This window comes from Oryctolagus cuniculus, chromosome 7 (genome assembly GCF_964237555.1).
Source record: "Oryctolagus cuniculus chromosome 7, mOryCun1.1, whole genome shotgun sequence".
Taxonomy (NCBI): Eukaryota; Metazoa; Chordata; class Mammalia; order Lagomorpha; family Leporidae; genus Oryctolagus; species Oryctolagus cuniculus.
In genome coordinates this window covers 94,666,474-94,682,080 of record NC_091438.1, presented here as the reverse complement: position 1 = coordinate 94,682,080, position 15,607 = coordinate 94,666,474, and the positions used below count along the sequence as shown (strand labels likewise).

General features: G+C 34.4%; 1 protein-coding gene across 6 annotated transcripts in view; it reads right to left on the bottom strand.

The window, feature by feature from the left end:
* The window catches only part of PIGK (phosphatidylinositol glycan anchor biosynthesis class K), a 184,559-nt gene that overhangs the window by 103,694 nt on the left and 65,258 nt on the right, over window positions 1-15,607 (bottom strand). For all 6 annotated transcript variants that reach the window (XR_011390649.1, XR_011390650.1, XM_051856345.2 and 3 more), the window contains exon 9: window positions 14,462-14,634. Coding sequence is in view for 4 of the 6 variants with exons in the window: in XM_051856345.2 (XP_051712305.1) it covers window positions 14,462-14,634 (173 nt within the window). In the remaining 2 variants the exon portion in view is untranslated. The remainder of the gene's footprint in view (window positions 1-14,461; window positions 14,635-15,607) is intronic.

Below are 15,607 nucleotides of genomic sequence, written 5' to 3'. Positions count from 1 at the left end.
CCAAATTTGTATTTATGAAATGCATAGTTTGTACACCTTAAATAAAAGGTTTCTGGGTTTTTTGGAAAAAAAAAAAAAGATGTTTATTGCTGATACAGTTTTATCCCATTATAAATACAGTCAGCCCTCTATATCCGTGGGCTCTGTGTACACAAATTAAATGAACCATGGATTGAATATGTTTCTTCTATGTTGTGGTGGGTGGAACTCTGGAATGGTCCTCAAGATTATCCCCTGGTATTCACGCCCTGTAATCTGCTGTCTTTGAGCACATCCTGACCTTGCATATGATGGAGCTCCTTCCTCTGATTAGATTATAGATTATGTCAATTGTGCCAATTCAAGAAGATTTTTCAAATGTTAATTAAGATCCTACATAAATCAGTTCACACTGAGTTAATCAGGAGATAGGCCTGGGTGGGCCAGATTTAATCAAGTGATCTTTTAAAAGGGACTACGTCCTTTCTAAAATTAGAAAGATTCAAAGTAAGAAAAAATTCTACTGTAGAACTTTGAAGAAGCAAACTGCCTATGGGTGGTTAAGGCAGTCTGTGGAAGCTAAGAAAGATTCTTGGTTGATACTCCGCGAGAAAAGGGGAATTTCAGCCTGATGTGAAAGGAAATGAATTTTGCCAACAACAGAGAAGATTGGATGAGGACTCAGGACTCAGCATCAGCTGACATTTTTATTTCAGCCAGTGAGATTCTAGAAAAGACACACCTAGCCCATAACCAGCCTTTTGACCTACACAATCCGTGAGACAATGAGTACTGTTTATACTACTAAATTTGTGGCATTTTATTATACAGCAATAGAAAACTAACATTCTCATGGAGGCTTATATTCTCAAATTGATTTCAATTTAAGATCATGACCATGTGATGGCAGACCTTAATATGTGAGGACTCTAACAAACCTCAGTTGAAGGTGATTCCTCAAAAGAGAATTTCAGTTTGCTTCTATCTTGCTTTGGATTCCTATGAACCTGGTATTACTGTTGCTGAGTTTTTTAACTAAAATTCTTCAGCAAGAAGGAAATTACAACTCTTAGCCAGGTCAGAGTATCACTAAGGTTACATATTCTCATAGAAGCCTCTCCCCTCCATTCTCCATCTGAAGCCAAAGCATATCAGAGACATTTCCATAGTTTCTTCCACAAAGTCTGTAAAATTTTGTTTCACTCTGCTCTTTGATTGAGGGTAAAATCTTGGAAGTTAGTAGTTTTATGCAATTCTTTAGCCCTAGTATCCACATATGGTTCCATTGTCTCTTGTCCTGACTCTCACACAAATCCATTCTAATTCAAAACTCTAGGTTTCTATATCAGTAACTATCATTTTGACAGCCTTTTGTCCATGTTCACACAGCACCTAGGTCTTAGTTCCTCATGTATTTTTCCTCAGAAGTTTTCCCTACTATTAAGCAAAGCCAAGCTTACTACTGAGAGCTACAATTCTGCAACGGGCTCTTGGAAATATTTTCTCCTCATGAATAAACAGGTCAACAGCAAGATAAGGCACAAAGTCCCTTATAAAGGCATGTTTGGTTCAAGATGCAGTTGGAAACATCATGGGTTGGACAACGAAGGAAATTACAATCTTAAATGACTTCAGAGAATTAAATCTGGAGGACTCCACTCCACTGATAGTCTGTTTTTATAGGAAATCTAAACTGGCTTTCCAAAAGGAAACAAAGAATCTGAGCTTGTTGCCAATTGCTAGAGGAAGGTGCAAGTTTGGAATAAGAGCTGCTACCATCCAAAAACAATTTAGAAAGTTAGAGCCTGATTGGCCCCTTCCACTGAATAAAGGAGTGCAACCAGTTCTAGTTCAATCTGAGAAAAGCCAATAACTCTATTTATCAATGTCATTTGTCTCCACACACCTATTCCCTTGGCAGCTCGGCTATGTATTTAAAAGTGCGTTTTGGTAATTCAAACAGCAACTGGGTATTTTATAACAGAGTTTTTCTAAAAGTCCAGTCAGCAATAATTCCAAAACTGAAATCAATTGATTATTATTAACTTCAAATCACTTCTCTAACTCATTTTTATTAATTTCTTGTTTTGGAAAAAGTGAAACCCTGCAACTCATACTGAAAACTATAGGGCATTCTTTTATTTGGAAAAGCTTCTTACTGATGAAATTTGAAGCTATGAATGCCAAAGATCATTAAAAGCAAGTTGCTCTGGCTGGCGCCGCAGCTCACTAGGCTAATCCTCCGCCTTGCGGCGCCAGCACACAGGGTTCTAGTCCCGGTCGGAGCACCGGATACTGTCCCGGTTGCCCCTCTTCCAGGCCAGCTCTCTGCTGTGGCCAGGGAGTGCAGTGGAGGATGGTCCAAGTCCTTGGGCCCTGCACCCCATGGGAGACCAGGATAAGTACCTGGCTCCTGCCATCGGATCAGCGTGGTGTGCCGGCCGCGGCAGCCATTGGAGGGTGAACCAATGGCAAAGGAAGACCTTTCTCTCTGTCTCTCTCTCTCACTGTCCACTCTACCTGTCAAAAAAAAAAAAAAAAAGCAAGTTGCTCTTTTACATCTGGGATTTCTGGTATTTAGTGTTGTGTTAACTTACTCTTTTCATGTACTCTTTATTACCATAAGTTATCCAATTTTCTAGATACTCAAGGTTTCACTGTACCTAATTTTCAAAGAAATATAAAAAAATATTAACCTTAACACTAAAACCATGTAAGATATAGTTTAATCATTGCCTATGATTTAGAAGACACATATTAATAGTATTTTAGCACACTAAAGTGAAATCATTATGACCATCACTTACTTCTTAAAAGTGTAAGTTACAGCTTGACCTTCAATTAGATACAAGACTTTAAAAATATATATCATGCTTACACAAAGTAATTACATCATTTACAACTTTATGTCTCACCACAAAGCTCATTATTATCTGTCTCAGTACCTTACAATACAAGTGCAATAGATTGGGGCCAGCTTTATGGCACACAGGGTAAGCCACTGCTTGCAACTATCACATCCCCTATCAAAGTTCTGGTTTGAGTCCCAGCTACTCCACTTCTGATCCAGCTCCCTGAAAATGCATCTGAGAAAGCAGCAGATGATGGATAGCCCAAGTGCTTGGGCCTCTGAAACCCATATGGGAAATCCAGGTGGGTTCCTGGCTCCTGTCTTCAGCCTGGCCCAGCCCCAGCTATGCAGCTATTTGGGGAGTGAACCTACGGATAAAGGATCTCTCTCTGTCACTCTGTCTTTCAAATGAAGAAATCAAACCAATCTTGAAAAGTGCAAAAGGAATCATGCAATCTTTAAAACAGCTGAAAGACATCTAAAATACTAAGTTCCTGCCCCCACCCCTATCTCTCAATATACATGTTCTAAATATGAGTATACTCATCTTTGGTATAAAGATATACTCATTTTAATAATACTCATTTTAATAAAACCCAGTTTATACTGCTCACTCCAGGTATTTTTGAACCTCTGACTAGAAATATGGTGTGGTGCAAAATAATTCCCAGCCAACAGTAGTAATTCACATGATGACCAGTAGTTATCATGTGACAAATTCAGGAATCATATCCTATAACTCTTGTTCTTGTATTTTATTAATTTTTACTTGTTTTTCACTTACTAGGAAATCATACTAGAAAATACTAATTAACATTAGAAGCTGATACTATCAGATAAAGAACACAGAAAGGTTCTTCATATTGAAGTTAAAATGAAAATGATCATTCTCATTGAAAGTGGCATTCCATATCAATGTTAGTACTGTGCTTCCCATGATGAAAGTAGACAGAATAATATGTCACAATTGCATGAAATTAAAGGAAGTACAAAGTCTGGTATATTACTGAGGATGACAACAATTTTGGATATAAGAATTTAAAACAGAGAAACATGAAAATAGACCTAGTTATTATTAGTAGGTTAATGTCATCTGTAACTCAAATGACAACTGTCAACAAAATTTTTTGTTTCCTGAAGAAACACATTTCCCTTTTTTACATATTAACTCGTTATAGCAAAGAACATAGCCAAAATCAACATGATTTTTTAGGCTCCTGCTTTTCTTTTTTAATTTATTTATTTGAAAGGCAGAGTTACAGAGAGAGAAGGAGAGACACAAAGAGAGAGAGAAGGGGGTGGGGGAGCTCTTCCATCTGCAGATTCACTCCCCAAATGGTTGCAACAGCCAGGGCTGGCCAGGCCAAAACCAGGAGCCAGGAGCTTCATCCAGATCTCACACATGAGTGCAGAGACCCAAGCACTAGGGCCGTCTTCTGCTGCTTCCCCAGGTGCAATGTTAGAGTGAGTATTCTAAAAGACAGGCTGTAACAATGACCTAATGTTATAAATATTAAGATAAAAAATAAGCATAAAGTCCTGGCATAGTTTAAAATGTCAACTATACAGTTAAGTAGGAAAGGGTAAGCTAACAACAATTCCATTCAGAACAGGCCATATGTGGCACAGCTGATAAAAATGTAAATCGAGCTATATACATAGAGCTATAATACACCAAATAAATATAACACTCCCACTATATCTCTTGCACTGGAGGAAAGACATCAATATAACAGAGACGAGTTATAAATGGTGAGCTTTCAAAAAAGGTATTGACAAAGTATGCTCACTTTATATACTTTATCTTCAATCCTCAAAATAAATGTGAAGGTAGAAAGTAAATCACCCTTTTGCAGATGAAATATCTGAGTTTAAGACAGATTAAATAACATGCCTAAGGACACAGAGCAAGTAACTAAACCAAAATGTGAATCCAAGTCCACTGACCACCATGTGCTTGTTTCTACATTGCACTGTCTTTAATTAAACATTCCTTCTAGCTCTAGGAAAGGCAATTTGGCAACACCTCACCTTCAGAATACTAGAAAACCAGGTGACAAGCACACCATGATTTCGATAAAAATACCAGTTTCCAAAAGGAGATTACAGATTTGTATTATTAATAAAATGCCTCTGTCTCTTGTTTTACCTAACAACTACTAACATTGTTATATATAAATCCATTTCTCTAAAAGTTGAATTCACTTTCCCCATTCAGAAATTGTTATCTTCATTACTGATAATTGATAAATAATCCTCACACATAACATCTTGAGTTTTGACCCTTCCATTTCTTAATCAAGTATTTAATGATATGTAAAACTAATATCTAAAAATACACCAGACAGTGGTAATTTAAAAATTATAGATTTTTAAACTATAGATTTTTAAATCCTATAGATTTACCTATTTCATGGGTAAAGTGCCATACTGTTGGGCATCTTAAAGAGAACATACATATAAAGAGAAATTCCTACCATCTTTTTTAAAACTGACAATTCAATATTAAAAGTCTTTTTCTTCTATCAGTGGCCTGAAGAAACAAGTATCCTGATTTATTGGAAGAAAGAACCTACCTCAATCTCCAGCATTTAAAAAAAAATTAGACTGTTCATATGTAATACTACTGCCATCTTGTGGTGAAATGGTTTCCCAACTCTTTATAGTATTTTTACAAATGAGATCCTTCAGATATGAAACAAGTAGTTCATATTAATAAAAGCAACATAGATAATCTAAGCAAATGGGCAAAAATATATAAATAGAATACTAGCAGTAATTTGACTTTGTTAGTGCATATGGTAAGTTCTCTCAATAATGTTGAAAATGTATTGAACATTTTATACTATTTGAGGCACAGAAGAAAGTGCTTTATAATGAACATGAATTCCTTAATCACTATGATGTGGAGTTATTATTCCTATTTTATAGATGGAGAAACTGGGAATATGTCAAGCAGTTTTCCCAAGGTTACACAGTTAATTACACAGCATAGAATCTGAATGTAGGATTGACTGATTCCAATGACTGTACTTATAATTACTATGCTATAATACTCCTTGAAGTGTCTGCTTGTAGACATTAAATAGATTGGTTATTGCATTTAGAATATTAAGGTTTAAGTTAATGGAGTACAGCAATATTACAGATAGTCTAGAAATCAGGGGAGTCACAGGACATAGAATCAATGAATTAGGAGAAATTGTAATCAATCCATGATCTATTTTTCCATATTATTCAGAATTTTATTATCTAAGCATACCAATGGATCACTTCTAATGATTTTAGAAATAATATCATTTCATTTTTATATAATCAAAAATTTCAGGTCTTTATGTTTAGTATTTAAATTAACTTTATTTAATATATTTTGAAATAGTAAAAAACATTAGTTAGAAACTACTACTCTTAATTAACAGGACAGCTATCAGTTAATTTTCAGAAATGTTGTATTTAAACAAAGAAGTATAATGTGATTCATACCATAATTGTGAGATATACTATTTACATACATGGATTTCTTAAGTTAAAAAGCAACTCAATGGATGTCTTTGTTAATTATGGGTAGCGATAAAGTTTGTTTTTAAAACTTCATAAAAATAATCAATACAATATGAAACTATAACAGTAAGAATCTTATGTGTATGCAAAATGACAAAATATGTAACTTAATTACCAGTTTTAGTATCTTGATAAACCACTGAATCTACATTTTAACAAGTTCTCAAACAACTGAAGTGACAGTTATTAACAATTATAAAACAAATGGCCAAATAAGATACTTCAGATAATACAGAATTATACTGATGAGGGAATTAATCACCTTGAAAAATATAGTTGTAGGCAGAAAAGTGAGGCAGAAATCTTATCAACTATTATTTCCACCATTCTGATGACCCCCTGGTTCATCAAGTTTTATAATCATGTCAATTTATTACAAGCAATTTTCACTGAAACACCTGATGACAAAGTTTCATATTCCTCAGGTTCAATTTTATTCAACACTCAGATGTTTCTATTGAATATGAGCATTTTAATTTTCTGGTAAGCAGTGTAAACTAGCATCCATACGCTCAATGATATAATATATGCTATAGTAGATCCTTTACACTTCCAAATAAATTTTAGAGTCAGTTTGTCAATTTCCACCAAAAACAAAAACCACAGAGAATATCTATATTTAAGCAACACATGGAAAATTACTTAGTACAGTATCCAAAAACAAAACAACCACCTAATTAACTTAGTGAAAAATGAGGAAGACATCTACACTAGAATCTATAAAACAATTCAGAGAGAGATTATAGAAGAAACAATTAAGTGTACAGATATATTCATGGATAGGAGGACTCAATGTTGTTAAGCTGTCCATATATTTCCCAGATTGATATACAGAGTAAATCAAATCCTAGATTTTTCCTTCCTTCCTTCTTAAATCCCCTTCCCTACTTCCTTCCTATCTTCTTTTTTTGTAAACAAATTGACAAGATGATTTAGTGAAAGTCAAAACAACTTTGAAAAAGAAAAATTTAGAAGACTTACACCCCTAATTTCAAAACTTAGTTTAAAGGTACAATAATCAAAACACTAATATAAGTGTAAAGATGTAGAGTTCAATACAGCAAAATAAGAATCCAGAAATAGATCCAAATACCTGATTTATGACACAGGCACCAAAATAAACTCAATAAGGAATGAATATTTTTAACAAAATTTTCTAGAATAATTGGATATGCACAATGAAGAAAATGAACCCCAACCTCTCCCTTTACCATACTCAAAAATTAATTCAAATGAATTATACACATAAACATAAAATCTGAAACTATAAAACTTCTAGAAGAAAATCTTTTTAACATTTGGTTAGGCAAAGATTCCTTGTGGCAAGGACCATTACCTAGAAAGGAAAAATTTGATAAATAGACTTCATCAACTTTAAAACCTTCTACTCTTCAAAAGACACTATCAGAAAACAAAAGGCAAACCAGACTGGAAAAAAAATTTGCAATACTTATAATTTGACAATATGTCACCAGAATATATAACAACTCTAAAATTTAGTAAGGAAAACAATCCAATTTTTAAAAGATAAGCAAAAGACTTGAACAGTACTTTGTGAAAAATGTACAAATGACTTATAAACACATGAAAAAAGGTTCTCCGTGCATAGTCATCAAAGATAGGCAAATAAAAATCACAATGAGATATTACTGCACAACTACTAGAAAATAAGAAAAGACAATACCAAGAACCAGCCAGGATGGAGCAATTATCTGTGGGAATACACAATTCTTCAAAATAGAAGTTCCTTGTAGTTAAATATGCATTTCCACATGGCCCAGCAACCCCAATCTTAGATATTAACTCAAATAAAATAAAAATTTATGTTTGAATGCAAAAGTTTATAGCAGTTTTATTTATAATTCTTGGAAGCTGGGTGTGGGTAAGATATACTTCAGTTGATGCATGGATAAACTGAGGTATATTCATACAGAAGTATTCTATTCAGAAATAAACAACATGGATGGACTGCAAATGCATTACACTACTGAAGAAGCCAGATTCAAAAGGCAAAAAGTGTATGATTTCATTTGTATAACATTTTAGAAAAGGCAAAACTATGGAGACAGAAAAGAGATCAGGGGTTTCCAGTGACATGGGGAAAAATTGGACAAAAAGAGGCATAAGGAACTGTCTTGTGGTGATAGACCAACGTGGTACTTATGCAACTGTATGTATCTTTTCCAACAGAACTATATAATAAAAAAGCTAATTTTACTGTGAGTAAATTATACTTCATTTTTTAGAAACCAAAAAAGTGAACAAACTACTACTATATACAAAAACATAACTGAATTTCACAAATATAATATTAACAAAAGAAGCAAAACAGAGTGTCTAGGAATACATGCCTGGGGGATCAAACTAAAATGAAGAGAAAGGAAGTAGGAGAATAGGAAGAAGCGTAAGGATACAGAGCTTCCAGCATACCAGCATTGTTCTATTTTTCTGGTGGTTACAATAAGTATTTGCTTTGTGATAACTCATTTATTTATATTATAACTTTTGTATGTTACATCCTTTTATAAAATTTATACTTTATGCTCTTTTCTGTATGTGTAATAGGAAAAACGATTAATTTTAAAAGAAAGCAAGGCAAATAGCTCAGGATAAATTACTAAAGAATAAGAGAATATATATATATTGTTTAGGAGTGTGATGCATTCCTGAGCCATATATTGGTTCTACCATTTATTAGATGTGGTTTCTTAAACTTTCTGGGCCTCAGAAAGCTTTACTAATCTGTAAAACGGAGAAATAATACCTGCTTCATACAGTTACCATGTGCATTAAATGAAATTGATGTTACCACCCTTTTGGATATCTGCCTGGCTCCCAAGTCATTTTTTTTTTGTGGGTTCACTTCCTCTAAAAAAGGGAGAGCCCCCACAACCACAATTTTGTGTTACATGACCGCTACACTAGTGGACACTTAACTAAGCTAGGCTAATCACAAAACGTCTGAAGAATTTAGAATGAGAAAACAGTTCATTCTCTATCTGGGCTATACCATGAACACAAGAGTTGTAAATCTCCAGAACACTAACAACAACTAGTCAAAAAAAACAAATAAATAAAGAGAAAATCTGATTTAGAATAGCATCCAAATGAATCTGGAAATCATAATACTTATTGAAATAAGCCAGTCCAAAGGGAAAATACCATAAGTTTTCCCTGATCTGTGATAACTAATAGAGCACCTAAAAGGAAATTTGTAGAAGTGAAATTGACACTTTGAGAAGCAATGACTTGAACAGCCCTTGTCTAGACTGTCGAGGAATAGGTTTTTGTTTCTGTTTTTGTTTTCTTAATGAAGAATGGGACTGGGAATTGGAGAAGGAGGAGGAGGAGGAGGTGGGGTGGGAGTGGGGGTGGGAGGGTAGATAGGATGGGAATAATCACTATATTCCTAAAGTTGTACTTATGAAACTTGTACTTATTAAATAAACAGCTTCTTTGGAGAAAAAAAAAGAACAGCATCAAAAAATAAATGAATGAAATAAAATACTCAGGAATAAATTTAATTAAAGAGGGGAAGGGAAGGTCTGTACACTTAAAGTTATGAAATACTGATGAAAGAAAGTGAAGAAGACACAAAATAACAGAAAAACATTCCATGTTCATGGATTGAAGATTTAATATTGTTAAAATGTACATGTCCTAAATAGCACTCTGGCCTCAGAATCAGCCCTAAAGGCATTCGGATCTGGCTGAAAAGCCCATGAGAGTATTTCAGGCATGGAAAGCCAAGACACTCTGGCAAAAGATCTCTGTGAGTGAGATCTCAGTGGAAAAAACAGGTCTTCAAAGAAGGAGGTACCTTTCTCTGAAGGGAGGAGAGAACCTCCACTTTGACTATGACCTTGTCTAAACAAGATAAGAGTCGGAGAACTCAAGGGGCTTCCATAGCCTTGGAAACTCATGACTGGAGCATAGGGGGATTGCTGATGCCATAGACAGGAGTGTCAATTGGTAAAGTCAACAACAGGAGTCACTGTGCACTTACTCCTCATGTAGGATCTCTGTCCTTAATGTGCTGTGTATTGAGATTTAATGCTATAACGAGTACTCAAACAATATATTTCACTTTGTGTTTCTATGGGGGTGCAAACTGTTGAAATCTTTACTTAATGCATACTAAACTGATCCTCTGTAAAAAAAAAAAAAAAAGAAAAAAAAAGAAAAAAGAAAAGAAAAGAAACTATCAACTCCCAACTTGACTCTCACTGGGATTAAACATGACAATAGGTCTGATCTGATTTCATCATCATTTAAAAAAAATCATCTATTATTTTTCACTTTATGTTTCTGTGTGGGAGCAAACTGTTGAAATCCTTACTTAAGGTATACTAAGCTGATCTTCTGTATATTAAGATAATCGAAAATGAATCTTGATGTGAATGGAAGGGGAGAGGGAGTGGGAAAGGGGAGGGTTGTGGGTGGGAGGGACGGTATGGGGGGGAAGCCATAGTAATCCATTATTCGTACTTTGGAAACTTATATTCATTAAATAAAAGTTAAAAAAAAAATGTACATGTTACCAAAAGCAATCTAGAGATTCAATGCAATCTCCATGAAAATTAAAAAGGGCAATTCAGACAGAAATAGAAAAATAAATTCTAATATGTGTGAAGCCACACAGGTCTGAATAACCAAGAAAATTTGAGTAAAAAGAACAAAATGGAAAGTATCACATTTCTCATTTCCAAATATACTACAAAACTATAATAATCAAGCATCATATTGGCTTTGAAATAGATATACAGACAAATGGAAAAGAACAAGCAACCCAAAAATAAATCCAAGTATTCATGGTGAACTAATCTTTAGCAAATGTGCCAAGAATACATGGTGGGGAAAAGACAGTCCTTTTAATAAAGAGTGTAGGAAAAACAGGATATCCATATGCAGAAGAATAAGAATGAACCCTATCTCATCAACTTAAAATGTATTAACTATTTAATTTTAGGACCTAAAGCTGTAAAATGAACAGAATAAACATTGGTCAAAACACACAGGGAATAAAAGCAAATATACATAAATGCAATTGCATCAAACTAAAATATTCCATATAACAAAAGAAACAATCAACAGAGTGAAGAGAAAAACCAACAGAATTGGAGAAGTAATCTGCAGAACATACATCTTCTTATAAGTGGTTAGTATCCAAAATATATAACGAAGTCAAACAACTCAACAGTAAGAAAACAGCCCAGTTTAAAAAGTGGCAAATGATCTGAATGAATATTTCTCAAAAAAGACACATATACAATAAGCAGAAATATGAAGAAATGTTAAATACCAGTAATCATCAAGAAAATAGAAATTAAAAACATAATGAGCTATCACCTCATATCTATTAGAATGACTATTAACAAAAGGACAAAATGTAACAAGCACTATTTTTGGCAAGGATATGAAGAAAAAGGAACCTTTGAAAAATCAGTAGAAATATAAATTTATAACACACCATAATGGCAAACAGTTCGGTGGTTCCTCAAGAAATTTTTTTTTTTTTTTTTTTTACAGGCAGAGTGGACAGTGAGAGAGAGAGACAGAGAGAAAGGTCTTCCTTTGCCATTGGTTCACCCTCCAATGGCCGCCGCACCACGCTGATCCGATGGCAGGAGCCAGGTACTTATCCTGGTCTCCCATGGGGTGCAGGGCCCAAGTACCGGGGCCATCCTCCACTGCACTCCCTGGCCACAGCAGAGAGCTGGCCTGGAAGAGGGGCAACCGGGACAGAATCCAGCGCCCCGACCGGGACTAGAACCCGGGGTGGCGGCGCCGCAAGGCGGAGGATTAGCCTAGTGAGCCACAGTGCTGGCCCTCCTCAAGAAATTTAAAACAGAAATACTATAAGATTCAGCAATCCTACTTCTGGGTTATATGTCCAAATGAAATCAAGTGTGTCAGAGATACATGCACACGAGACTCACAGCAGTATTATAATTTTATCTTGCTTAATATATCTAAATTTCAGAAAACATACAAAACTGACTCTTATTTCACAGAGCTACTCTAATCAGTTTTATGTACTAAAGTTCATGACACCTGATTTTAGTCTAGTGTACATTACCATGCAAAATATAAACATGGACAATCTGAACCAATGGGTTGCACTGTTTCCCTAATAACATGCAGAAAGCATTATTTTAAAAATGTAAGTGCCAATTTTAATCACACTGCATTGATACTTGAAAAATTATATATTCTAGTGTGAATAAAATAGTTTTTGTAATATCTGACTTCATGAATATACTTTTCTGTAAATAAACTTCCAGTTACTATTCATATTTGCATGTAAATGGCACCAACGTACACTGACAAGATTTGGACCATCCACATTAAAATTGCTGAAGCATATTTGAAATTTAATTCTCAAAAGTGACTAAAGAATATCAACGATTACAAAATCAGCTGGTAAAACATCCTAAATGAAATTTACGAACACTAGAGGGTGCTCTAATTCAATTATACTTCACATCTAGCTTTCGATACTCAAAATACTATAAAAATTAAGACAATCTTCCACACTAACAAATGTTTCTTTCAATACATGGGGATATTGGAGAGCCAAAATTTTCCATTCTTTGAGAACATTCAGAATTCCACTGAAATCATTTTTATTACATATACAGAAGTATAAAAATAGTCCTTTGCCTATAAAACAAATCAATGCAATGCTTAGTTAAGAGAAAGTAAATATTTCTTTTGTAGGCTTAAGTTCAAGATAAATTATAAAATGAATTTGATAAAAGACATAGTAAACTTAAGCTATTAAGGTATAATTCAGCAACTTTACAAGGGCAATTTGAAAGATGTTATTTAAATGAAACAAAAGTGATATTTTTATAGGATCTTATCTGCTGTCTTAAATATTTTTAAGCCAACAGCTATATGAAATAAGAAAAGAAAGGTCAGCGCTGTGGCACAGTAAGCTAAGCCTCAACCTGTGATGCAGCATCCTATATAGGTGCTGGTTCGTATACTGGCTGCTCCTCTTCCAATCCAGCTCTCTGCTACAGTCTGGGAAAGCACTAGAATATGGCCCAAGTGTTTGGGCCCCTGCACCCACATGGGAGACACAGAAGCAGCTCCTGGTTCCTGGCTTCGGACTGGCCCAGTTCTGGCCATTGTAACCATTTGGGTAGTGAACCAGCAGATGGAAGACCATTCTTTCGTCTTTCTATCTGTAACTCTACCTCGCAAATAAATAAATAAATAAATAAATCTTTTTTAAAAAGAGAAAGGAATCTAAGGTTTTTAAAATCCAGAAGAAGAAGTAGTATCAACTCTTACTCTTCAAAGGAAAAGTATTTTGAGCTATATTTAAAATTTAGTTCAACAACATTAATAAGTTCCATTATAAAGCTTTGAAATTTTCACTTATTTGTTGCCATCTGGCAAACCAGAATGTCTTCTGGGGTATGAATGCCAAAAGATACTATTAATCAATCACAAATAATAAAGTTTAATGGCTAGCAAAATATATTATTTGTGTTTCAAGAAAATGCCTATTAACTGAGCCATTATTTAATCCTAATAATGTGTTTTGCCTCCAAAAATGACTAGAGGAAAAAGCTGAAAATTACAAATATTTCTAAAATTCATATATCCAAAGTCATCAATTTTTCACACAAACACACATGCATATTCACTGCTCACTAATACACAATCCCTTCCCCCAAGAAGGGAATTTATGGCTTATCCATCTCTTATTCAGTTTCCCAAAGAATTATCAAGAGTCCCAACAGCAAAGTCTGTTTCTAAAACAGCCAGGTATGGGAAAGTTTTAGACCTTATTAACATGTCTCAAATTGTACTACCAATATTCTATTTTGGGACTTCCCCATAACCGTAATCATGATCTTAGCTTCCCAATGACATTTAAAACTTTTGTCCATACATCAGAAAAGCACGTAACCTACCATAAAGTAAATACTGGGTAGGAACATGTAATTTCACTTATAAAAACACCAACTTGCATCTCCTAATAGAATGTTTCCTAAACATTTACAAATTATGAGGCCAGAGTATTTTACTCATATAGTTGTTGAAGATGAATACCTGCTCTCCATGATTTCTGAATCCAGTTGCAAACTAATGGTCTCTGTTGTAATCTCCACTTTCCGTACACTTCCAAAGAAATCAGTTATCAGGACATTTTTAGGATCCCTCTGGAAAAGATCAATGCGATGTCCAGGAGTAGATACACACAGACTTTTAGGACATACCTGGAACTGGAAAAAAATATACATATATAAAACATTCACATACATATACATTTAACTTTTATTAAACCCAAATCTCAAATGAGTAGATGTAGTGTAATATTTTTAAAGCTCTCCCACCCTAAAGAAGCTACTGTTTTTAAAGATGTAAGTTTCATACTTACTGTAATTCTTGATATTCTAAGAATCCTATACAAACATTATACTGCAATTAACAGGGAAGATAGTGGGAAAAATATTCACTTTTTTTAACCTTCTCCTACAAAGTATATTTTGAATCCTTTTATCCAATGAGAACACACACTCAACACTATGACAACAGAATTTTTTCTGTATTTATATTCATCTCAGATGGTTTTCAAACATTTTGTAATCAGGATCCTTGATCAAACTTGAAATTCAAATGAAATATTAAAGGGAACTAAATATGTTTTTTAAAAAAAGCCTAAAATCTTCTGGATTGCAGGAAATTGAAGCATAGCCTTCTTACTGCACCTTCCCCTTACTCTTTTTTTTTTTTTTTTTTGGACAGGTAGAGCTAGAGAGGGATAGAGAAAGAGAGAAAGGTCTTCCTTTTCCATTGGTTCACCCCACAAATGGCCGCTACAGCCACCCCTTACTGTCCACTGTGTGAATATATGTCATTTGATAAATCAAACAATGTTCCTAGTTTATCTATCATGGAGATAAATTCCAGGCGCCTCCACTCAAATTTTGGTGCCCCAAAGAACACAGTGTGAAAACCACTTCATTGCTATATAACCAGTGATAGTCCACGTCAGTGAATTAACAAGGACAAACGCATATTCACTCATTAAGCAAAGCATTAAAAAATATCTGTTAAACACAGTTCACACTGTTATCTTCCACAGAGAATGCAAAGACTGTTAAGACATAGTCTTGTCCTCAAAGCTATAAGTCTACCTAGAGATGAGTAAACATAGCAAGGTAGGGGAAAGATGAGTTCCTCCTTCTGAAAAGT